The sequence below is a fragment of the Hylobates moloch genome, unplaced genomic scaffold (assembly GCF_009828535.3).
Source record: "Hylobates moloch isolate HMO894 unplaced genomic scaffold, HMol_V3 SCAFFOLD_14, whole genome shotgun sequence".
Taxonomy (NCBI): domain Eukaryota; kingdom Metazoa; phylum Chordata; class Mammalia; order Primates; family Hylobatidae; genus Hylobates; species Hylobates moloch.
In genome coordinates this window covers 69,526,318-69,552,405 of record NW_026652289.1, presented here as the reverse complement: position 1 = coordinate 69,552,405, position 26,088 = coordinate 69,526,318, and the positions used below count along the sequence as shown (strand labels likewise).

At 39.6% G+C, this 26,088-nt stretch overlaps 1 protein-coding gene across 5 annotated transcripts; it reads left to right on the top strand.

Annotated features, from left to right (window-relative positions):
• The first annotated feature begins 2,045 nt into the window (after positions 1-2,045).
• TRIM69 (tripartite motif containing 69) lies at positions 2,046-25,004 on the top strand. 5 transcript variants are annotated; one of them, XM_032176288.2, is made up of 7 exons: positions 2,046-2,228; positions 11,856-12,332; positions 13,645-13,740; positions 15,911-16,144; positions 16,925-16,947; positions 17,033-17,157; positions 24,411-25,004. In XM_032176288.2, the coding sequence occupies exons 1-7, from the start codon at positions 2,223-2,225 to the stop codon at positions 24,950-24,952; spliced, it is 1,503 nt and encodes a 500-aa protein (XP_032032179.1). In that variant the 5' UTR covers positions 2,046-2,222; the 3' UTR covers positions 24,953-25,004. The 5 variants fall into 5 exon arrangements, with proteins under 5 accessions (XP_032032179.1, XP_058283538.1, XP_058283539.1 ...); XM_058427555.1 differs by having other exon boundaries at positions 2,057-2,228; positions 15,911-16,093; XM_058427556.1 differs by lacking the exon at positions 15,911-16,144 and having other exon boundaries at positions 2,057-2,228.
• The last annotated feature ends 1,084 nt before the right edge of the window (positions 25,005-26,088 follow it).

Here is a 26,088-nt window from a genome sequence, read left to right as displayed (position 1 = left end):
CTCTGTCGCCCAGGCTGCAGTGCAGTGGCCCGATCTTGGCTCACTGAGAGCTCTGTCTCCTGGGTTCACACCATTCTCCTGCCTCAGCCTCCCAAGTAGCTGGGACTACAGGCACCCGCCACCATGCCCGGCTAATTTTTTTGTATTTTTAGTAGAGACGGGGTTTCACTGTGTTAGTGAAGGGGTCTTAGGAATTCACATTTTAAAGAAGAAGGAACTGATACCCATAGGAGTTAAATGTCTTAGCTAAGGCTACTCAGTGCTCTGGTGAGAGACAAGGCTTCCATCTTCTAGGCCAGAACTCTTACCCCTAGGCTAAAGGTTCAAAAATGTGCAGGCACTGGCTTTAGTAAAATCAGCTATACTAAGCATTGTCAAATGTTTTAGCCAACAACAAAAATAATCAAGATGAAACAAAATTACTTTTTTGACTAAGTGATCACCAGCATTTCATAGACATTTATTTGACAAAGGTTCTGATCCAACAAATGCCATGTACTGCCAAGGTGGGCAAGATACAGTACTACCTATCCTGTGGTTGTTCACAACTTAGTGGAGGGGCAGACATGCAATCAAACAATTAGAATACACTCTGTTAAAGCCACATGTACAAAGATGTAGGGTGCTATAGAAATGTGTAAAACTAGGCCAGGCGTGGTGTTGCTCACACCTGTAATCCTAGCACTTTGGGAGGCTGAGGTGGGAGGACAGCTTGAGCTCAAGAGTTTGAGATCAGCCTGGGCAACATAGTGAGACCCTGTCAGAAAGAAAAGAGAAAAGAAAAGAAAAGAAGGAAAGAAAGAGAAAGAGAAAGAGAAAGAAAGGGAGAAAGAAAAAAGAGAGAGCAAGAGAGAAAGAAAGAGAAAGAAAAAAGAAAAAGAAAGGAAGAAAGAGAAAGAAACGGAGAAAGGGAGAAAGAAAACAGAAAGAGTGAGAGAGAAAGAAAGAGAAAGAAAAAAGAAAGAGGAAGGAAGGAAGGAAGGAAGGAAGGAAGGAAGGAAGGAAGGAAAGCTGTGTTTCTCAACTGGGGAGTGATTCCAAACCCTGCCCCCAGGAGACATTTGGCAATGCCTGGAGACATTTTTGTTATGACTGGAGAGGGAGGGGGTGGCTACAGGCATCTAGTGTGTAAACGCCAGGGACACTGCTAAATATCCTAAAATTCACAGGAGAGCCCCTCTAACTTAAAGACTTGGCAGGCCCAAAATATCAATAGGGCTGAGGTTGGTAACCTCTGGTATAGAGCCAGGAAAATATCTTCTACAAGAGACAGGGAAGTGGGTAAAGCTTGGTTTGGGGATGAGGGGGTGGTTAGGGAAGAGTTTAGTAAAGAGATAATGATGGGGGGCGTGGGGGAAGGGAAACTCCCATCCGAAGGGACAACATGTACAAAGCTGCAGAAGCGTGACATATTTGGACAATCCCAAACGCCGGGGAAAGAGCTGTGGTCATTAAGTCTGGACAGTTAGGCAGGAGCTAGACGTGCAAGAAATCATACTGAGTTAGAGGAATTACTGTAAGAAAAACTGTTTGGCTCTATGGTGGCTCTTTATAAGTCACTCAGGAGCACAGTGTTGGTACATCTCTCTGCGAGCTAAAACTGCTGAAGAAAGCTGTATGAAATGAAGCTTTCTTCATCCTGCTTTCTTAGGGCCTGGTGTTTTCCAGGACTGGGTTACTGTCTCAGAGATAAAGTCAGGGCTGCTTCATTGGAATATGAGAGGTGAACTAGCTCTCTATTAAAGCCACTCAGCTGGTGTCTTGATGGTGTGATGGGATCATGAACAGGGGTGAGATGGTTATTTTTCATGAGTTAGGCTTAATATAGGCTGCTGCTAACGTGTGTTTCCTCTTTCACAGAGCATCCTTAGTCCAGAAATGGGGAGCTATGAACCTTAAGATTAGACTACCAACTCGAATCTAAATGAGCTGCCCTCGTCTCCTACAAAAGAAAAGTTGGGCAGGTAGGGTATTCTAATGAGGGTTTCTCTTTCTCTTAAGCAAATGATGATCAAAGCAACTGACAAACTGTCACGGAATCTGCCAGACCTCACTCTGGCCTTGCCGCTTCTCTTCAGTTCCCGAACTTTTCTTCCTTTCGTCATGCTCTGAGCCCATTCCTTGAAAACTAACAAGTCCCTGACTCCTGGTCTGCAGCCACCCTGGGCCTGCTGAGCTCTGATTCAAGTGCCTGCCTCTGCCCCTTGGTGGGCTGAAGCTTCATGGAGGCGAGTGACCCTCTTTTTTTACTTAGCAGGGCTTCTAGGAATAGTGTGGAAAACAGGATCCTAGAAGAGGATATGGATTTGAGAGCACAAAAGGAATTTCATGAAGGGAAGTATTTAACTTGTGACAGCTGGTAGCTACTATACTCTTTCCATGACTTGCAATAACTGATAATTTAGACTAGAGAAGCTGGTAGGAAAGTAATGAAATCCACCAAAACATTTTGAGAAAAATTAAACTATATACTATACAAAATTTACTTTCATTATCAATGTAATCATTTTATTTTTTAGATTTAAAAGTTATTATGTATAACTTGGTTTGCTTATAATACCTTCACATTTGATTATTTTATATTTAAGGCAGAGTTGATACTCAGATAGTAAACATTTTTAATTGAATTCCTTCCTTTAAGACCTCTTCAGAGCTACAATAAAGGAAGTTATGTTCTTCTGAACTTAGTGTTTTCCTGATTGTCAGAAAAAAGAAAATGCTATTTACTACATGAAAGCTTGAAAAACTCACTAAAATTCATCGACAAAAAATGTTGACACAGGGGCCCTTGAATCCCGAGTTATCATCCATTTCCACCAGTTTCCACTTCTTATAAAGTTTAATTTCATTATATTAATCATTAAGATCAGTTTCTAATTTCCTCTATCATAGGACCTTTAGGTTTGCTGTTACTCATCTCCGTCCTTAGCTATTGAAGCAAACAGGGCTGTAGGCATTTTGTTTATAATTTCTAGGGGAAAAATAAATACTGTTGCCTATACCTACAATATTCTTATTACTTTAAGGCCAAGTCAGTGAAAATAGACACTTTTCCATAATAGTAAAAAAATTGTTTGTGTGATAGTGAGCTTCCCATTACTTCAGGTGTTCAGGCAGAAGTTGGAAAGGAGTGAATTAAATGGCTTAAAATTTCTTTCAATTCTGGGAAGCTCCAAGAAGTCAGAAAGTTCAGAATCTTGCCTTCTTATGTGAAAATGGCATGACTCATGAAGGAGGAGTGTGTCTTGCTCTTAGGTTTAAGCTGGCTGTGCTATATAGTTTGTCTCTGTGGATGAATTATATTTTTCTGCCCTCAAAGTTAATTCTTCATAAAACCTGCCCATCAAAGTTTAAAAATTACTTTGAAGGAATAAAGGTTGAAAAGCAACAAATGAACTCTCCTTAGATATCTTAACCGTGATTTCAAAAATTTACAACACAAAACTTCTCAGGAAAAAAAAAATCTCTGGTAAAAATTAAGGATTTCTTATGCAAGCTTCCAAGGACTTCATAGCTCTAATCTTTGCCTTTTCTCTGCTCTTTGAGAATGTGCACAGTGAACCGGAGGAGGAAGAGACATATTTTCTTTCTTTTTTTTTTTAAGACAGGGTCTGTTGCCCAGGCTGGAGGGCAGTGGCACCATCTCAGCTCACTGCAACCTCCACTTCCAGGGTTCAAGTGATTCTCATGCCTCAGCCTCCCAAATAGCTGGGACTACAGGGGTGCACCACCACGCCTGGCTAATTTTTGTATTTTTTTTTTAGTAGAGATGGGGGTTCACCATGTTACCCAGGCTTGTCTCGAACTCCTGACCTCAGGTAATCCTCCTGCCTTGGCCTCCCAAAGTGAGGCTAAGATTACAGGCCTGGGCCACTGCACCCTGCTGATGTGCTTTCTTATAAAGTGATTCCTGCCAGCCAGGGCTTTATAAGGATGAATATCAATTCCTGACTTGAGTTTCTCTCTCTCTGCCTTAAGGTTAGACTTCTGGCAGTAGATGTTTTTCCTAAAAGATTTCCAGGTCCAGAAATTTTAGAATCTCCTTTGGTTTCCAATTCTATGTCTCCCTCTAGAGCAGTAGGAAGTTATTGCAGATATTTTGCCTCACAAATTTGATCCATTTAATAAATTCAATTCCACAAAACATATTGATAGGCTCTCTGCTGATTCAATGGATAATAGGCTTTGGGGTCAAATAAATAGTTCAAATCTGGGACCCACTACTTAATAATTGTGACTCTGGCAAGATACTTTAAACAATCTAAGCTTCAGTTTCCTTAAAATATGTGGTAATAATACCTATCTCATAGGGTTGTTCTGAGATTAAATGAAATAATGTATGTAAAGCCTCTTCCACAGTGAATGCTCAGTAAACATTAGCTAATATAATTAATCCCTTGTTTTACAGAAAAGGATATATTATTGAAAGTCAGGGGAATTGGCAAACCCTCAGCTAGCAAGATGAATTAACCATATAAAACCAATCAATTATATAATATCAACAATTAATAACATTAAATATATTTTCATATCATACAATTCACCCTTTTGAAGTTTACAATTCAGTGGTTTTTAGCATATTCACAAAGTTGTACAATTATCACCACTATCTAATTCCAGAACGTTTTCATTACCCCCAAAAGAAATTCCATACCCATTATCAGTCACTTCCCATTCCTCTTTGCCCCATCTTGCTAACCACTATATACTTTAAATATACTTTAAAAACACATTGAATAAAATTCCTGAGTGATATCCACCTTCAAAAGACAGTACATTCACTAGGATTACAAACTGACTCTGGTATGTATTCCTTCTCCTAGATTACCTTCAAGTGGCCAGATTCTTCTACAAGTTTTATCTTATTCAGAATGTATCTCTTTTTAAAGTTTTTGAGACAGCTCTGACTGGCTTAAAATGCAGTCTTTTTTTTTTTAACTTGAGTATTCCCTGATAGGCATATTTTTCTGGGTTTGGTCTTCTTTTTAATTTATAAAAATAGAGACAGGATCTCACTATGTTTCCCAGGTTGGTCTCCAACTCCTGGCCTCAAGCAATCTTCCTGACTCAGCCTCCCAAAGTGGTAGGATTATAGGTATGAGCCATCATACCCTGCCCTAGATTTGGTTTTCTAAGCACATATTGAGGGGGTGGAAAATAAAGAAGACATTTTTCTCTTCCCTCCACAGAACTGCCCATTCAGCCTAGTACAAAGAATGAAGTCATCTTCTTTTTAAAGCTTTGTATTATCTTATAGTTAATGTACTTTTTTTTTTTTTTTTGAGATGGAGTCGCGCTCTACCCCCCAGGCTGGAGTGCAGTGGCGAGCTCCGCCTCCTGGGTTCACGCCTTTCTCCTGCCCCTGCCTCTGCCTCCCGAGTAGCTGGGACTACAGGCGCCTGCACCACGCCTGGCTAACTTTTTGTATTTTTAGTAGAGATGGGGTTTCACCGTGTTAGCCAGGATAGTCTCGATCTCCTGATCTCGTGATCTGCCCGTCTCGGCCTCCCAAAGTGCTGAGATTACAGGCATGAGCCCCCGTGCCTGGCCAGTTAATGTAACCTTTAGTAAATTATTAATATGGAAAAGGATGGTGAATTAAAAATTTTCATTGTACAATAAAACCATGGGGAACAAGACTAGAAATATGACTTTTCAACATGTTATGGAGAATTCTAAATTCTGAGGCCCTTTTAAAAAAAACTAAAAAACTTATTTTGGTAGGCTATGAAAAACACCAGAAGATTTTGGAGACAGAGGAGGGTTGGCAATTATTAATAATTAGACCTTGCAACTGATTAGATGATAGGGAAGAAATAATTGAATAAAATATCTAAAGATAACTCAGATTTCAAAACTGGGAGATTGTTGGTACAATAAATACAAATAGGGAAGTCAAGAGATGGAACTGATTTAGGGAGAAATATGAGTTCCATTTCAGTCAGGTTGATTTTCAAGGACCCGGCTGTGGGCTCAAGAGATTTGGGAGTTATCTTTATTTACAGACTGTATGTAAAGATATGGGAATGAATGGCTCGGTAAGAAGAAAGTGGTCAGAGGCAGAAGAACTAGGACAGTATTGTATTACAAGGGCCAAAGGAAATGTTAAATAAGTCAAGGAAGATAGAGATTGACAGTGTCATTAAAGAGTGTTTGGCAAACTCTACCTCAGCACCCTAAGAAAAAATTTCAACAGAATGCTATGGTAGAGGGTCCATTACAAGAGCAGAAATTCAGGCAAGTTACCTTAAGTGAAGAGGTAACTTCACTTACTTTGAGGATAAACATTTGTTGAGCAAGGCATCCTGCTAGGCACAGAAATCCAGGAAGAACCAAAGGACAGTGCTGTGGTTAACGTAATACAGCCATTCTCCACATTTATTTCTCTCTCTAATTCTCATCTCTACCAACTGACTCTCTCCACCCTGCATCTCTGCATTTCTTCTGATTTCTGTTGAAAATTAATCTCCTTTATTCTGTTTCCTCTTTCAAGTCCTAAGCACTACCTCACGGCGGTCTTTAAACTTTTGTTTTTACTTTCGACTTCTGGATTCTCCTTTTGTTTAAAAATTCAAATTCATGAGAAGTTCTGGTTTGCCGGATCATCTTTTTGTATTAGGTCACGTCTTGGATTGCTGGACAGCCTATGAAATGAGTTTGAAGCCCATCTGTGGCCTAGGAGAGGGAGTGGACGCCACATGGTGTGTGTAGGCCTGATGTTTAGCATGTACTATGGAAGTACAGCTACTGTGATTAAGATATCTAGCAGGTATTAGGGATCAATCTTAGTTTAAAATTCAAGTGTGCAAAGAATAGTACATAGTATTTTCTATAACACTGCTAAATATTGACTTTGCATTCCCATTCCTGTGGGCTGGAGGTAAATTTAACTTATCTTTCAGTAAAGGTATCCACACTGATAAATGCTGAAAGTCCATTTCCCAATCTAGTCAAGTTCATATATTGAGGACATTTGAAATATTCTGCCCATCCCCAGCGTGTGAGCGCACGTGCGCACACCTCCCCCTCCACATCTTCCTTTAAATATATAGAAACGTTAAATAAAGTGTCAAAAGCAATTTGTTAGTTTTTAAATGGTGAATTAAAAACTGATTTTCCCCCTTCTCTTAGAAACTCATCCTTCTTTAAGTCAAAAACCACAAGGAGAATGAAAAACAGACAAAAAATTTGCAATGAAACTAGAGACATCAAATAGCTTGAACTACAATCTATGAGGAAGGACTGCCAAATATAGTGAAAGTCAAGCAGGAATGTGACAGAGGATGCCTAGGGATGTGGACCGTACATGAAGGGAGGTGGTACTTTTCCAAAGAAAGTACCCCATCCTGTTGGCCGTGACCCATAAGCCCTGGTACAGAACAAAGAGAACAGGGAAGCAAGCTTAAGCTGGAGCTTTCCTGCACCCATTTGTTACACAGATTTGAGATACAGGAAAGGTGAAGTCGAACAAGGACAAATATGCCATATTTTCAGAAAGCAGTCTGTTGCTGAGGTAGAATGGAGGAGAGAGACTCTTCATTGCAAACAACCCTGCAGTGTTGATCATGGGGAAAAAAGAACCCATGCAAACATTGTTTTATAAAGAAAACAGCCTCAAATATAACCCTGCCTCCATCCTCATACAAGTCTCTTGCAAATAGCTGATTCAGGAAGAACTCACCTCATTCAAAGATGTTTAGAGAAATAAAAAATAAATAGCATCTATAAAACAACAATGGTAGAAAATGTCCAAAGCAAAGCACAGAAAGTTATGGAGTTAGAATATATGAAAAAGAAATTAATAGAAATAAAGACTGGAGTGAGAAGCTTCAATGTCTGTCTGACAGGAGTCTCAGAAAAAGAGGCTACAGAGAATGGTTGAAAGGCAACATTCAAAGAGAAGATGGCCATATAGGTCCAGACAGGCAAGACCCAGGTTTGGGGAGGCCAGGCATCAGCAACAGGAAACACAGGCTATGTGAGAAACTATAGAGCAAACGGCTAGAGACTCAAGCAAAAGCATTTTGACAACGAAAGTGAGAATCTAGATATGGAATGAGGGCAATATAAATAGTTATTAATGAGAATGGAATTTGATCATGAGGCAAAGAATGTTTAGCCATGTTCCCCTGGCTAGAATAAATCTGAATATAAGAGAAACTAAGCCCATAACGAGAGGTAAATATAAACTTCTAACTGGGAATGCGCAAGGTTAGAATGAGGAACAGAGCAGTTCTGGATACTCCAGTTCTCAAGTGGACGTATAGCAGATGGAAATAGCTCTGGCCTTCAGGATAGAGTTGTTTGAATTCCCTGATTCCACCAATGACTTCAGTGTCAGAGCAAGTTCGTACTCCTCTGGTCTCCAGTTTGCCTCTCAAGAATAGGAGAGTAACCTCTGGACAAACTCAGGGATTTTGCCTCAGAATACCATCTTCTGTCTATATTTAAGTTTTTTATCCTTCAGAGGAAGATGATATGCGAGTTGAAAAATAGAAGCCAGGGACTTCTAGTTGCACTTTGTCCTGGTCCCATAAATGTAGTGGAGGTCCAGATATGAGCAGCTAATGGGCAGAGCCTCTATGTTATTCATTTCTATGCCCCAGGAAGTATGGGCATAGAAACAAAGCTGCCATCACTGAATGTTTATTTACACCATTAGACCTTTAGGCACTGAGATTGAAGCCACTTCTGGTGGCTGTTCATTGAATAGCAGCCCACCCTGGAAGGCATTATATAGCATTCTGCAAAGAATGATATTATTCAGTATAAAAATTCTGGCTCTGGGCTGGGTGTGGTGGCCCATGCCTGTAGTCCCAGCATTTGGGAGGCCAAGGCTGGGGAATCACTTGAGGTCAGGAGTTCAAGACCAGCCTGGCCAACATGGTGAAACCCCGTCTCTACTAAAAATTAGCCAGGCATCGTGGCACATGCCTGTAATCCCAGCTACTCGGGAGGCTGAGACAGAAGACTCGCTTGAACCTGGGAGGCAGAGGCTGCAGTGAGCCAAGATCATGCCATTACACTCCAGCCTGGGCGACAGAGTGAGACTTTGTCTTAAAAAAAAAAAAAATTCTTGCTCTGGAATCAAATGGCTTCAATTTATTATTATTAATTTTTTGAGACAGGGTCTTACTTTGTCACCCAAGCTAGAGTGCAGTGGCATGATCTAGGCTCACTGCAGCCTCAACAGCCCAGGTTCAAGCGATTCTCCAGCCTCAGCCTCCTGAGTAGCTGGGATTACAGGCACGCACCACCACGCCCAGCTTTTTTTTTTTTTTGGTAGAGGCAGGGTTTCACCATGTTGCTCAGGCTGGTCTCAAATTCCTGGGCTCAAGCGATCCGCCTGCCTTGGCCTCCCAAAGTGCTGGGATTACAGGCATGAGCCATCATGCTCGGCCTATAGCTTCCATTTTTTCAAAAATTGAGGTAAAATTCATACAACATAAATTAATATTTTAAAATGTACAATTCAGTGGCATTTAGTGCATTCACAATGGTGTATAATAATCACCTCTATCTAGTTTCAAAACATTTTTGTCCTCTCAAAAGGAAACCCCAATGCCTAGTCACTTCCAGTGATATGAGCAGTCACTCCCCATATCTCCTCCTCTCCAGCCCTGGCAACCAATAATCTGCTGTCTCTATAGACTTGCCTATTGTGTCTGTGACCTTTTGTGTCTGGGTTTTTTCACTTAGCATAATGTTTTTTTTGGTTCATCCATGTTGTAGCATGTATGAGTACTTTATTACCTTTTCTGACTGAATAATCTTCCATTGTATGAATATGGCACACTTTTCCATTCATTAGTTAATGTGCATTTGGACTGCTTCCACCTGTGCCCATTGTGAATAGTGCTGCTATTTACATTTATGTACAAGTTTTTGTTTGAATATCTGTTTTCAGTTCTTTTGGGTATATTCCTAGAAGTGGAATTGGTAGGTCTGTCTTATGGTAATTTTTTGTTTAAGTTTTTGAGGAACTGCCAAACTGATTTCCACAGTGGTTGCACCAATTTATATTCTCAGTTAACAATGTACAAGAGTCCATTTCTCTGTATCACCAATACTTATTATTTTCCATTAAAAAATTATAGCAATACTAGGGAGTGTGAAGTGGTATTTCCTCGTGGCTTCGATTTGAATTTTCCTAACGACTAGTAATACTAAGTATCTTTCCATGTGCTTGTTGGTCATTTGTTTATCTTCTTTGGATAATTGTCTATTCAAGTCCTTTGTCCATTTTAAAAATCGGGTTGTTTATTTTTTGCTATTGAGTTGTAAGAGTTCATTATTCTGGATAATAGACTTTATCTGGTATAGGATTTGCAAATATTTTCTTCCATTATGTGAGTTGTATTTTCACTCTTTTGCAAAAGGAAAACTAAAAATAGTTTGTTTTGTGTGATGTCTTTATCTGTCTTTAGGACCAAGACAAGCTGGCCTCACAGAATGAATTAGGAAGTGTTCCCTCCTGTTTTTTTGGAAGAGTTTGAGAAGGATTGATATTAATTCTTTCAACAGTGGGCAGGATTACCAGTGAAACCGTCTGGTCCTGGGCTTTTCTTTGTTGGGAGGATTTTGATTACTGATCTACTCTCTTTACTTGTTATAGGTCTGTTCAGATTTTCTATTTCTTCTTGAGTCAGTTTTGGTAGTTGGTATGTTTCTGGAAATTTTCCATTTCTTCTGGGTTGTTCATTTGTTGGCATACCATTGTTCATAGTTTCTTATAATCCTTTTTTATTTCTATAAGATCTGTACTAATTTACCCACTTTGATTTCTGATTTTAGTAATTTAAATCTTCTCTCTTTTTTTCTTCATCAGTCTACTTAATGGTTTCTAAATTTTGTGGATTTTCCCTCCAAAGAATTGCATATTTCATTAATTTTTCTCTATTGTTTTTCTATTCTCTGTTTTGCTTCTTTTCTTTTGCCTTTTTTTTTTTTGAGACAGAGCCTTGCTCTGTTGCCCAGGCTACAGTGCAGTGGCACAATCAAGGCCCACTGCAGCCTCGACCTCCCGGGCTTACATGATTCTCCCACCTCAGTCTCCCAAATAGCTGGGATTACAGATGCATGCACCACACCTGACTTTTTTTTTTTTTTTCTTTTTTTTAGATGGAGTCTCGCTCTGTTGCCCAGGCTGGAGTACAATGGCACGATCTCAGCTCACTGCAACCTCTCCCTCCCGGGTTCAAGCGATTCTCCTGCCTCAGCCTCCTGAGTAGCTGGGATTACAGGTGCTCGCCACCACACCCAGCTGATTTTTGTATTTTTAGTAGAGATGGGGTTTCACCACATTGGCCAGGCTGGTCTTGAACTCCTGACCTCAGGTGATTTGCACACCTTGGCCTCCCAAAGTGCTGGGATTACAGGCATGAGCCACTGTGCCTGGCCTGAAATGTGTTTTTTAAAAAGGAGTGGAGGGGACCCTGGATAGTTGACGATAGAATACTACTGACTGAGGAATCTGATTGATTTTCCAATTCTTTGTACATAATTTCTAGAAAACAAAAATAAAATAAATGTAATAACGAGTAGAGCAGAAGTTGAAAATGAAACTTTCAACAGACACCTGGGGAAAGTGGGTAAAGAGAGAGATGTACAACAAAGTACATTTCTTTGATTTAGTACTGTTTCTTCCTCTGCCTTGATTCTTTATTAAGGTTTAAATAGCATCATATGCTATAATGTCAGAAAACACTCAAGTTACTAGTTCACTTTCAAAGGAGAGATTATGTGCTTTTACTTTAGTTGTACCAATTTTCATCTCTAGGAATGAAGCCATCATCCTGGAGTGTTAAAATGGGCAACAAGAAAGATAAACTCATTTTAGCTGTTCTTTTCTAAAGGTATCCTCCAACCCCTCCTCCAACATCGATCCAGGCAACTATGTTGAAATGAATGATTCAATCACCCACCTACCCTCTAAAGTGGTGATACAAGATATTACTATGGAGCTACACTGCCCACTGTGCAATGACTGGTTCCGTGACCCACTGATGCTAAGCTGTGGCCACAACTTCTGTCAAGCCTGTATCCAAGACTTTTGGAGGCTGCAAACAAAGGAAACATTCTGTCCTGAGTGTAAGATGCTATGTCAGTATAGCAACTGTACATTCAACCTTGTACTGGACAAGTTGGTAGAGAAGATTAAGAAGTTACCCCTACTCAAGGGCCATCCACAGTGCCCAGAGCATGGAGAGAACCTGAAACTGTTCAGTAAACCAGATGGGAAACTGATCTGCTTTCAATGCAAGGATGCTCGGTTGTCTGTGGGGCAGTCTAAGGAGTTCCTGCAAATCTCTGATGCTGTCCGTTTCTTCACGGTGGGTGAACTCTGGGCCTTGAACAATCCCTTAGAAAAACTAGGAAAAATATTTTATAGGGCTTCTTCTTTCTTCCAACCCCATCCCTTTATTCAAATGCTGATTAGAAAGCCCAGACTGCTCAGAAAGTACAATGTATCTGCCAAAGTTCTTTTTCTAGAGTTGCTGCTTATAGGAAAGGAACAGTGGAGGAGCCCTGGCTTACTCCCTCAGTCAAATCTGTACCTAAACTCTGCCATGGTAGCACTCTGCTAAACACTGTATAGAATATGGATATATATATTGCTCTTGTTATAAAAAATTCAAAATTTGGTTAAGTTTAAAATGAAGAAAACAACAGAAGCAATATAAGATAGTCTACTGTTAAAAGTTAAATTTTGGGCCGGGCGCGGTGGCTCACGCTTGTAATCCCAGCACTTTTGGAGGCCGAGGCGGGCGGATCACAAGGTCAGGAGATCGAGCCCACGGTGAAACCCCGTCTCTACTAAAAAAAAAAAATACAAAAAATTAGCCGGGCGTGGTGGCGGGCACCTGTAGTCCCAGCTACTCGGAGAGGCTGAGGCAGGAGAATGGCATGAACCCGGGAGGCGGAGCTTGCAGTGAGCTGAGATCGCGCCACTGCACTCCAACCTGGGTGCTGGGTGACAGAGCAAGACTCTGTCTCAAAAAAAAAAAAAAAAAAAAAAAAAAGTTAAATTTTGTCACATTTGTAATTCTTAAGAGTTTAGAATTTCTGAGACTATTAGAGAAAGATGAAATAGGGTACATATAGTGAAAGAAAGGGAAAGGACTTGAACTGGGAAATCATTTGGATTTGGAAGGGCAGAAGGAAGAAATAAGTGTTCCAAGTGAGAACAACACAAGTAAAATTACAGATGCTGAGAACAGTATATAACTAGAGTGGAAAATGTGTAGAGTTCTGTTCCCTTCTTCAAACCCCTGTAGCTAGCTGCTAAGAGAGAAAAACTAAGTTTTAAGCTGCAATTTTCTCCATGACTCTTTTTTTTTTTTTTTTTGAGATGGGGTCTCACTATGTTGCCCAGGCTGGTTTCAAACTCCTAGGCCCAAGTGATCCTCCCATCTCAGTCTCCCAAAGTGCTGAGATTACAGATGTGAGCTGCCGCACCCGGCCTTTTTTTTTTTTTCTTTTTCACAATTCTTGAACAAGACAAGAACTATGATACAGGGGAAGGGGAAGATTTTTGCAGCAAGAGCTTGCTTTTTTCTTGCACACTGGGGCTTTGGGGAAGATGTCCTTTACAGTCCTTCATCTCCCGAGTTAGTCTGGGTTAATTCTATTTGGTATTCCCAGGAGGAGCTTGCCATCCAACAGAGTCAACTGGAGACAACTCTGAAGGAGCTTCAGTGCCTGAGGAACATGCAGAAGGAAGCTATTGCTGCTCACAAGGTGAGGAGCAAGAAAGAGGGGTTATGAGATAGAATTGGAACACACCCTCCATGTAACTTCAGCTATGGGTACAAAGGTGCCTAACATATATTATCAACACACTAAATGGTACCTAGGCTATAGAATTGGAAAACTGAGTCTGTAGGGTGGAAAGGAATATGGTGGTGGAGTAGGTTCCTAATAGCTGATCAACAGAGCAGATAAACCTTTCCACTAATATGCTGATCTTTTTGATGGTTCAGTCACCAGGTGACTGTCGTGGGGTTGAAATGTGTCTGGCCTTTGGCTTTATCTATGGCAAAAAAAAAAAAAAGGAATTTATCAGAAAAAAAAATCAATCACTAAAGATTGCTATGTCCAAAGAAATACCTTTATTTCCTTTGAGTTTATAACCAGACACCTCTGGACTAGGTCTCTAAGGTTGTAGGCTTTTCCCAGTTGATTTGATCTTTCTTAGCTTCTTCCAAACTAAATAAAGCTATTGTCTGCACTTTCAACTTCATAGGCACTCTAGGACAACATTAATGGCTAGAGATTTGGCAAATCAGCCCCTAGGTTGGGGTTGGGGGTGCTAAATTGGAAGTTCTGTTTCTTTACTCATTATTCTATGGAGAAGAGCCTTCTCAGGTATTTGGCATCTGGAAGAAAAAATATGTAGACTCAGGGAAAGAATAAGGATATATGGAAGTAATGATGTCTTCAGAAAATCTTGTTCCTGTTGTAAAAGTTCCTATTAGTGTGAGCATTCATTCATTCATTTAACAAATATTTATTGAGTGGGTCAGGCATAATACTAGATGTTGGGGATGGGAGACAGCTGTTAATTAAATAATCTCACCAGTAATAATAAAATAACAACTGTGATAAGTACTATAAATGAAAGTATAGGGTATGATGATAGCAAATAAATGGAGAACATAATCTAGACTGGGGGAGGGGTGTTCTCTGAAGAAGTCGCCTCTTAAAAATTGAGAATTGAAGGATAAATAACTTACTCAAGTGAAGTGGGTGAGTGGGGATATGAAGGAGGTGGCCTGGAGAAGAATGTTCTAGGAATAGAAAAGAGCATATGGAAAAGTCCTGAGATGGAAAGTTAGCCGCTATGTTAAACAGAGAAAAGGCCAATAAGGATGGAATATGCTAAGCAAGATGATACTGAAGAGGTGGATATGGGCTCACTGTAACCTCAAACTCCTGGGCTTAAGAGATCTTCCTACCTCAGCCTCCTGAGTATCTGGGACTAGTTTGCCACACCTGGATAATTATTTTATTTTTGGAGAGACTGGGTCTCACCATGTTGCCCAGTCTTGAACTCCTGTTCTAAGCAATCCTCCCAGCTTGGCCTCCATAAGTGTTGTAATTATAGGTATAAGCCACTGTGCCCAGCCAAGACTATCTTAAAGGTGCAATAACAATTATGGACCATGGGATCCAAGCTAGATAAGAGAGGACATGAAGGTAGAAGTTCCTGAATAGAAATGGAGGGATTGGTGAATAGGAGGTTTCAATGAGATCCAATCATTGTTGCAATAGGAGTATGTGAGTGAGCCTGGTGCATAAAAAGTTATTTTGGAGATGATGCAATTGCTGGGGGTGATAAAATCCTAGGTGAGACTACAGGAATGTATCAATAAATGTGGAAATCACTAGAAATGAGGAGAATGAGGAACTGAGAAGCCAGGATGTCAAATGGTTTCCCTGTGAGGATGTTGAGGTCACCCAAGGAAAAAGCTGCAAGTGTAGCAGTGGCATTCCCCCAGTTCTGATTTCTAGTTAAGGACAGTTCTTCCAGCCTCCCAATACCCCCAGTCTAACAGTACCACTTGGCAGCTTTTGGTTTACCAATCTAGGAGGGTATTATCATTCATTCTAGAATGTTTGATTAACTCCACAGTCTTATTTAATATGATATTGGTTACCATCTCAGTACTGCAATAGGAAACTAGAGGTCACTTTTGACTATTTCATTCTGAACTATTAAATTAGTTGGAAAAGGAGTAAGTCTCCCAAAGGACTCATTTTAGTATGGTTGAATTTGATATTCAGTAGCCATTTGTATGCATTTTTCTGTGATGGTATTTCCCAAGTGTGTGAGTGTTGGTGGTGTGAGCCCCCATCCCCAAGCACTAGTCTCTGCAGTAACCATGGTGATAATCATGGAGGTTTCCAGGAAAACAAGCTACATCTGCAGCAACATGTGTCCATGGAGTTTTTAAAGCTGCATCAGTTCCTGCACAGCAAAGAAAAGGACATTTTAACTGAGCTCCGGGAAGAGGGGAAAGCCTTGAACGAGGAGATGGAGCTGAATCTGAGCCAGCTTCAGGAGCAATGTCTCTTAGCCAAGGATATGTTGGTGAGCATTCAGGCAAAGATGGAACAACAGAACTCCTTCGACTTTCTCAAAGTGAGAATCCACACCAGTATGATTATGGGTACCTTCCTACCTAGAGGGGGGAAGAGATTTGGAAAGAATGCAGAAGTGGCTTTTCACATTCAGGGAAAACAAAACAAAACAAAACTGCTATAGTGCTTTTAAGATTCGCTGGAAGAAGAGAAGGAGGCTGCTTCAGCTATATGCACAGCAGAAAGCTTTACTTTCATCCTCTTAGGAAATACAATTTTTAAATTCCATTAATCATAGTATATAGTAATGGTTTAATATTTTTCCATAAACAGCTTGATGCTTTATTTCTCAAAAATAAAAATGTTGCAGCCTGAGTTGTATCTTTGGCTCTTAGCAATCGTAAGTTGACCTGTCTGAAAAGCTGTTTTCTAACCTTTGCTTCCTTAAGCTTCACCTCTAAAGAAGCATTGGTTACCATCTCAGCACTTAGAAGTTTAATTAGCTAGAGTAAGGAAAAGTGGCCTTGGGACTGGGATACCTGCTGTGTTTTTCTTCGGAGACTATTTGAAAGTATAGGTAAATATAGCTTAACCTTAAGTATTGTCTTATTGGCTTCTGTCTCGCTCCCTGTAGAAGGGAACTCTAGAAAGAGCAAAAGATCAGTTTAACTTGGGTTAGGATCAGGGATGAAGATTAGAAAAAGTGTATGAAAGATGAAAGAAGTTGGTAGAGATGAGTTGGGGACCATCTGCACAAATTCTGGTGGTGGCTGGTATCACCAAAGAAATTTTGAGAGTTGATGAACAGGCATCTCATGTCTCTCTTTCTCCTTTCTTCTAGGACATCACAACTCTCTTAGATAGGTAAGTGTTTCCCTATGGTACTATTAATATCATTCCTTGAGTCTCTGGAGGATGTCTAAGGATAAATGATTTATGTCCCCTGCAGCTTGGAGCAAGGAATGAGGGTGCTGGCAACCAGAGGGCTTATTTCCAGAAAGCTGAACCTGGGCCAGTACAAAGGTCCTATCCAGTACATGGTATGGAGGGAAATGCAGGACACTCTCTGCCCAGGTATCAGTGGGTAGTAACTATTGGTTCTTGAGGCTCCTAATCTATGTTTAATCTGTGGGACCTCTTCTGTGGCCCTAATTAGGTTTTTACAGTCTGGGATAGGGAAGGGGTACAGTTTGGCCAAAAGGAGGCTAGTTGGTACGACTGAATTTTTTCTAGTGCCATGACCTAAGAATTTATGACTTTGTGCTCGTAAATAGATACGAGTTTGATATCAGAATTACTTCTTAGCATATGATTTTGACTGTTTTATGAAAAGTGGCAACAGCCAAAATTTTATCTTGTTTTGCTAAATCAGCTATATGAATCCCAGGGGCTTCTCTGAAGGAGAAGGTTTCTGAACATACTCTTTTTATGTACACTGGGTCTTTAGTTTCTTTTGTGCTTGAGGTTTACAGCGTAGAACATTCTAGAAGATTGTTTAGATCTTCGATGCTTCAGAAGAAAACCAATAATTTAAATAAACATACCTAAGAAGGACACTAAGTTTTTGTGTTCCTGCAGATACCAAAGGACTGAGCAAGACAAAATAACACACATGGCATTTCGAGAACATCAAATAAAGTCCTAAATAAAAATCTTTACAGAAATAAAATTCTAAAGAGTGTTTATAGAATTCATACTCATCATTATTATTATTGTTTACGGTTAGTGATTCAATGAGAAATCACAAATATATCCCTGATTTAATGAAAAATCACAAATTTTTCCAGGTAATTGACATTGAAGAAAAATCAACTATACTGAGATATAGTTAAAGTAAAATTATCCAATTTTAAGGGCACAATTTGATGAGCTCTGATGTATATATACACTTAGGTAAACATCTCCATAATCGAAATATAGAAGATTTTTATCACTCCAAAAAGTTCCTACATGCCCCTTTGCAATCAATCTCTTCCTTCTACTCTCAGCCTCTAACATTCACTGACATGTTTTATTTCACTTTAAATGTCTTTTCTAAATTTTTGTCTAAGTGATAGCATACATTATGTAGTGTTTTGTGTCTTTTTTTTTCCACTTAGCATAATTTTTTTTTTTTTTTTTTTTTTTTTGAGACGGAGTCTCACTCTGCTGCCCAGGCTGGAGTGCAGTGGCGCCATCTCTGCTCACTGCAAGCTCTGCCTCCAGGGTTCACGCCATTCTCCTGCCTCAGCCCCCCGAGTAGCTGGGATTACAGGCGCCCGTCACCATGCCTGGCTAATTTTTTTGTATTTTCAGTAGAGACGGGGTTTCACTGTGTTAGCCAGGATGGTCTCGATCTCCTGATCTCGTGATCTGCCCACCTCAGCCTCCCAAAGTGCTGGGATTACAGGCATGAGCCACGGTGCCAGGCCGCATAATACTTTTTGAGCACTTATGTTGTTCCATGTATCAATAATCATGATTATTCACTTTACTCATTTACCAATTGATGGACATGGGATAGTCCATGGTAGTTTTATCCATCCTGCAATTAGTGAAAATCTCAGTTTCTCTATATCCTTTCCAAAACTTGATATTGTCAATCTTTTTAATTTAAACCATTTTATTGAATGTATAGTAGTATCTTATTGTGGTTTTAATTTGCCTATCTCTTTTTTTGATGGGAGAGTGGGACAGAGTCTCACTCTGATGCCCAGGCTAGAGTACAGTGGTGCATCTCAGCTCACTGCAGTCTCTGCCTCCGAGGCTCAAGTGATTCTTGTGCCTCAGACTCCCAAGCAGCTGGAATTATAGGCGTGCACTGCCATGCCTAGCTAATTTTTGTATTCTTAGTAGAGACGAGGTTTTGCCATGTTGGCCAGCCTGATCTTGAACTCCTGGCCTCAAGTGATCCATCCACCTCAGCCTCCTGAAGTGTTGGAATTACAGGCATGAGCCGTGGTGCCCGGCTGCAAATCCCTAATGAGCAATCCTGTGAGCATCCTTTCATGTGCTTCCTTGCCATTCATATATTTTTTTGGTTGTGTTCAGTCTTTATATTTTTGTTAAATTGTTTTATTATTAAGTTGTAAAGGATACAAATCCTTTATCAGATATATGTTTCTTAAATATTTTCTCTCACTCTATGGCTTGTTTTTTTTTTTTGAGATGTAGTCTCGCTCTGTCACACAGGCTGGAGGGTGGTGCGATCTCAGCTCACTGCAAGCTCTGCCTCCCGGGTTCACGCCATTCTCCTGCCTCAGCCTCCTGAATAGCTGGGACTACAGGTGCCCGCCACCACACCTGGCTAATTTTTTTGCATTTTTAGTAGAGATGGGGTTTCACCATGTTAGCCAGGATGGTCTCGATCTCCTGACCTGGTGATTTGCCTGCCTCGGCCTCCCAAAGTGCTGGGATTACAGGCGTGAACCACTGCACCCGGCCCTCTTTGCCTAATTTTAAGACTTGCTTTTTGTCACTTGCTTCCATTAATTTGATTATACGGGGTCTTGGTGTGATTTTCTTTGTATTTATTCTGCTTGTGCTTCATTGAGCTTCTTGGATCTAAAGGTTTGTAATTTTCATCAAATTTGGAATAATATCACCTGGTATGACTTCAAATAGTTTTTTACCAATCCCTTTTCTCCTCTCCTTCTTGGAGTCTAATTTTACCTATTTTAGACAACTTGATATTGTCAAGTTGCCTCACGTCATTGATATTCGGCATTTTTTTTAGCCTTTTTTCGCCTCACACTTTATTTTAAATGGTTTCTATTGTTATTCAAGTTCTCATCTTTTCTTCTGCATGGTCTAATCTTCTGTTAATATTGTTCAAGATATTTTCATTTTATATACATTTCATTTCTAGAAGTTTCATTTGGGTCTTATTATATCTTTCTTATCTCTTCTCACCATGTTCATGCCTTCCTCTACATTCTTGAAAAAATGGAAGACATTTATCCATTTTAATGTCCTTGTCTGCTAATTCTATCATCATTGTCATTTCTGGGCCTGATTTTATTGTTTGATTGTTCTCCTGAGAGTCATATTTTCCTGCTGCTTTGTCTGACTAGTAATCTTTTTCTTTTTAATGGGCTTTATTTTTTAGGACAATTTTAGATTTTTTAATTTTACAGAAAAACTGAGAAGATAGTATTGAGTTTTTTATATGCACCATTCTCAGTTTTCCCTATTATTAACATCTTAGATTTAACATTTTAAACAACGAATGTACCAAAATTGATACATTATTAACTGAAATCCACAGTTCCTTTAGATTTTCTTATTTTTTACCTAATGTCATTTTTCTGTTTTAGGTTCCCATCTAAGATGCCACATTGCACTAAGTTGTCATTTTCTTTAGGTGCCCCTTGGCTGTGACAGTTTCTCAGACTTGCCTTATTTTTTACGACTCAGACAGTTTTGAGGAGTACTGGTCATATATTTTGTAAGAATGCTGCATTATTGCAATTTGTTTGATGTTTTCCTCATAAAATTGGGGTTATGAGTTTGGAGAGGAAGACAGTAGCGTTAAAGTGCCATTGTCATCACATCACATTAAGTGTTCATACCGTGAACATGATTTATGACTATTGATGTTGACTTTAATCACCTGGCTGAGGAAGTGTCTGTCAGGTTTCTCCACTGTACTCTTTTTTCCTCCTTCTATACTTGTATACTTTGGAAGGCAGTCACTGTGCACAGCCCACGCTTAAGGAGTGGGTAGTTATGCTGCCTCTCCCTGAGGGTAGCGTATTAATGTTAATTTACATTAATTTTGCTGCCCTGGAGATTTATCTCTTCTGGTTGGTAATTTTTTACTGGATGCCAAATATGATGAATTTCATATTGTTCGTACTGATGAATTCATATTGGTGAATTTTATATTTGCTGGATTTTGTTGTTCTTTCAGTTCTATTGAATTTAATTCTGGCATGCAGTTAACATTGTATGAAATCATTTTGTTCCTTTTGAGGCTTAAATTCTAGTTAGAGTGGCTCAAGAACAGCCTTTAATCTAGGGCTAACTTAGCCCATTTTCTAAAGTAACATACCCTTCTGATTACCCTACCTGATGTTGACATATTATGACATTTTTCTATTCTGGTTGGCAAGATTGAAAATTATTCCCAGCCTTGTGTGAGCTCCAGAAATTGCTCAGTCTACTGATTTCTGGAGGTTCTTTCTCTGGCCTTGATGAGTTTCACTGCATGCATGTGCAGATTAGTACTCAGTGACAGCCTTGAGAGAATCCCTCTGTAGATGTTTGAAAGTTTCTATGAAGTTCCCTCCTCTGTGTTACTCTGCTCAGCAAATTGTAGCTGCCTTGGTATGACACAGAGTTTTTCTTCCTGTATACTTTGCTCTGTAAAGCCAAACTTCACTTCTAGCAATCTTTTAAAGTGCAAACTGATTTTTAAATTTTTGGTATAATTTTACGTCAAGAAAACCAAATGAGATTTATTTAATATATGACTATTTACTAATAATGAATTATTTATCCATATACTCTCCCTCTATACAGAGTGGGAAATCGTTTTTCTATGTTAACTGTGGTCAGACCTTTGTAAAATATATTCCATACTTTTTATAAGTCTTTGCTTATTTTGTAGATCCATATATTCTCCTTTTCTGCCAGCCTTATAAATTAGGCTGTTGCTTTAGAGCAGGAGCTGGCACTTTTTCTGTAAATGTTTGAAGAGTAAATATTTTAGGCCTTGCAGGTGTATGGTCTTTGTTGCAGCTACTTAACTCTGCTCTTTAGTGAAAAAGAAGCTACAGACAACATATAAATGAATGGTCATAACTGTGCTCCAGTAAAACTTTACTTACAAAGTAGGCAGCCTGTTGGTTGTAGTTTGCCTATTCTAGCTTAGGGAATTATTCAGTTTAAAATATTTGCATGAACAAATGCCCAAATAACGTGGAGTGAACCATATGGGGAAAAAGTATTCTAGGACAAGGGAAGAAACTATAAGGACCCTGAAGTAGGAATGATCTTCATTATGTTCAAGGAACTGCCAAAAGGCAAGGGTGGATGAATCAAAGTAAATGAGGGAGGGTGTAGTGGGAGATGAAGTAGAGAGGTAGGTAAATCATGTGGCTCTTTTTTCCTCTGTAAGGACTCTGGATTTTATCTCAGATGTGATGGTAAACGTAAGAGCATGCTGAGCAGGGAAATGGCATGATCTCATTCATGATATGTGTAGAATAGGGTGCAGATGGGCAAGAGAGGAAGCAGAAGAGTGAAAAGCTATTGCAGTATTTCCAGGCCAGTGATATTTCTGGAAGTAGTCAGAAGTGTTTGGGCACAAGATATATTTTGAAGGTGGAGCTGACAGAACTTTTCATTATATGAATATGGCATGAGAAGGAAAGAGAGGACAAAAAACTGACTCATAGGAATCTTCAGGGCCAATGCATGCTGAACTAGCTAGAGATGTGTCAGAGGCTTAGCAAAGACAGCAGACTGGGATTCCAAAAGGTTGCTAAAAAGTCTTTATGGTACCTCCAAAGAAAACCCAGTCCTCACATTAGAAAGATTAACAACCCAAAGTGAATGGGGATATGTAAGGGGATAGGGATTTAGCCTATATGGAAAAATTCAAGAGTCTTAATTCTTCAAAGCATCTTTTTGGAAAGAGAAGTCCCTGGGATGATGGAAAAGACTCAGGCTTTTCTGAGAAGATAGAGTTAGGCTAGAGTTCATGACTAGCCTGGCCAACATGATGAAATCCTGTCTCTACTAAAATTACAAAAAAAAATCAGCTGAGCGTGGTGGTGCATGCCTGTAATCCTAGCTACTCGGGAGGCTGAAGCAGGAGAATTGCTTGAACCCAGGAGGCGGAGGTTGCAGTGAGCCGAAGTTCTGTCACTGCACTCCAGTCTGGGGGACAGAGCAAGACTCTATCTCAAAAAAAAAAAAAAAAAAAAAAAAAAAGAGAGAGAGAAACTAGATTGATTTTGCTTTCAAGGATAAATAAATCCAATAACAACAACTGCATGCATATATATATATCTGTGTCCATTGTGTGAACATACATAGCTATTATGTCTCCTTTATCAAATTTCGTGTCAATGTCCAATGATCTCACATCTGGAATTTGTGTCATCCTCTTGCTGGTCAGCTTTCAACCTCCATTTAGTTTAGATATTCTTTTTTATACTGCTGCCCTTTGAATTGTCTAAACCAATGCTTGTAAAATTATCCGTGATGAAGGACCAATTAAAAAAATCTCAATCTGTCATGGACTGATACTTTTGTAGAATACAATATAAATTACTTGAAAAAGTAAAATTAAAAAAAGCAAAGATTACAAAGTACAAGCCCAATTTTGTAATTATTAGATTCAACTGACATAAAATTACTGTCAATTTGCTATGAAAGTTTCTAAAAGTTTACTCTTAATTTCTATATACTATCTTTGTCCCAGACTGTTAACCATATGGTATGTGGACCACGTTATGAGTAGCAATGATATAAACCACTCTAGATCTCAAAAATCTCATCTGTTAAACCAAAATAAACCTCTCACTATTGTCCTCTAAACTCTGTACCAATTAGTTCAGTCTTGCCTGTGTCTAACAGGCAAGCTCTTGTGTTCTCTTCCACACAGGGGACTGTTTTTAATCCATTTCTTTCTGTTTATTCAAAACATCCTAAATACATCTCATATATATACAACTCAATACTTACCTTCCTCAGAAAGCTTTCCTAGAACATCCTTACCTAATTTTTATCCCTTTAGCATTTGTATTTTCTTATATTTTTTAGTACAGGTTTATATTATTTGTATTGTTTCCTTTAATAGAGCATAAATTACTTCCGAGTAAACCCTGATTTTTACCCTAAATATAAAAATGTCTAGAATATAGTAACATGGATACCCAAACAATAAAAAGCACGTAAGTGGCCAGGCATGGTGGCTCATGCCTGTAATCTCAGCACTTTGGGAGGCCTAGGCAGGTGGGTTGCTTGGGGCCAGGAGTTCGAGGCCAGTTTGGCCAACATGGCGAAACCCTGTCTCTACTAAAAAATTACAAAGATTAGCCAGGTGTGGTGGTGCACACCTGTGATCCCAGCTACCTAGGGGGCTGAGGCATGAGAATTGCTTGAACCCAGGAAGCGGAGGTTGCAGTGAGCCGAGATCGCACCACTGCATTCCAGCCTGGGCAACAGTGTCTGCCTCAAAAAAAAAAAAAAAAAAAAGCATATAAGTAATTGCTTGCCTGTCTAAGAGTCTGTGTATGGGGAGATAAAGTACTATTGAATATGAAATACTTTTGCTGTGGGAATTTGTGTTTACCCCCTTTTCTCCCATGCTCTGCTTTCTTTTATTTTCTTACTAGGCCTATCTCCATTAACTCTGGACCGTAAAACAGCTCACCCAAATCTGGTGCTCTCCAAAAGCCAAACCAGCGTCTGGCATGGTGACATTAAGAAGGTAATGCCTGATGATCCAGAGAGGTTTGACTCAAGTGTGGCTGTGCTGGGCTCAAAAGGCTTTACCTCTGGAAAGTGGTACTGGGAAGTAGAAGTAGCAAAGAAGACAAAATGGACAGTTGGAGTTGTCAGAGAATCCATCATTCGGAAGGGCAGCTGTCCTCTAACTCCTGAGCAAGGATTCTGGCTTTTAAGACTAAGGAACCGAACTGATCTAAAGGCTCTGGATTTGCCTTCCTGCAGTCTGACACTGACTAACAACCTTGAGAAGGTGGGCATATACCTGGATTATGAAGGAGGACAAGTGTCCTTCTACAATGCTAAAACCATGACTCACATTTACACCTTCAGTAACACTTTCATGGAGAAACTTTATCCCTACTTCTGCCCCTGCCTTAATGATGGTGGAGAGAATAAAGAACCATTGCACATCTTACGTCCACAGTAATGAGTCTTACTATTATACAAATTCAGAGTGTTATTAAAGAGGTATTGAAATATTTTACTAGTCTCACTGGATTCTCTTCTCAATTTATGGGGAACTATGGAATAATGAAAAGAGGATGCACAAATCAAATTCCATTCTTTCAGTATCCTTAATAGATTTCACTGGAGCCTTTCAAGGTATCATTCTTCTCTGGGGTCTTTCATGACACAGGAGCCACTCTCATGAGAGTGATCATCACGCTACTGTTACTGCAGCAAACTGCAACTTGAGTTTGTGATGTTTGGGAACCCTTTTCAAATATGCCCAAAAATTATCATGTTGTCATATTTTCCAGCTTAATGACCCTTAGCAGTGGAATTTTCAGGTGTTCACTTTTCTATTTAATTATTTTTTGATATACATTTTTATCTTTTTTTTTTTTTTTTTTAGAACTTACTGCTGTAATTTTATTTTTTTTTTTTGAGAGAGAGTCTCGCTGTGTTGTCTAGGCTGGAGTGCAGTGGCATGATCATGGCTCACTGTAGCCTTAACCTCCTGGGCTCAAGCAATCCTCCCATCTCAGACCCTGAGTAGCTGGGACTACTGGCGCATGCCACCACAAGTAGAGATGGGGTTTCATCATGTTGCCCAGGCTTTTCTGGAACTCTTAGGCTCAAGAGATCCTCATGCCTCAGCCTTCCAAAGTGTTGGAATTATAGGTGTGAGATACCACGCCTGTCCTGTAATTTTAAACCATGCTCCACAGGCTTAAATAAAAAAGTAGGAAATGATCTGGACTAGTTTATAATCTTGTCTTGAATTCTCTCAAGATATATTTTAGTCCAGCAAATCTGTGATTCTTTCCCTTCCTTTCTCAGTTCCATTTCCCTGCTTTATCTGTCTGCAGGAGATATGCATATATATATATATATATATATACACACACACATATATATGCAGTCTGAGAGATGGGGTCTCACTATGTTGCCTAGGCTAGTCTTGAATTCCTGACCTCAAGCATCCCTCCCACCTTGACCTCCTAAAGTTCTAGGATTACAGATATGAGTCACCACACCCAACCTCCATCTACTTTTGACTACATCCTTTTTCATCATTCCTGCCTATAATTTAAGTAGTATTTTGCATCTTGTTCTCTC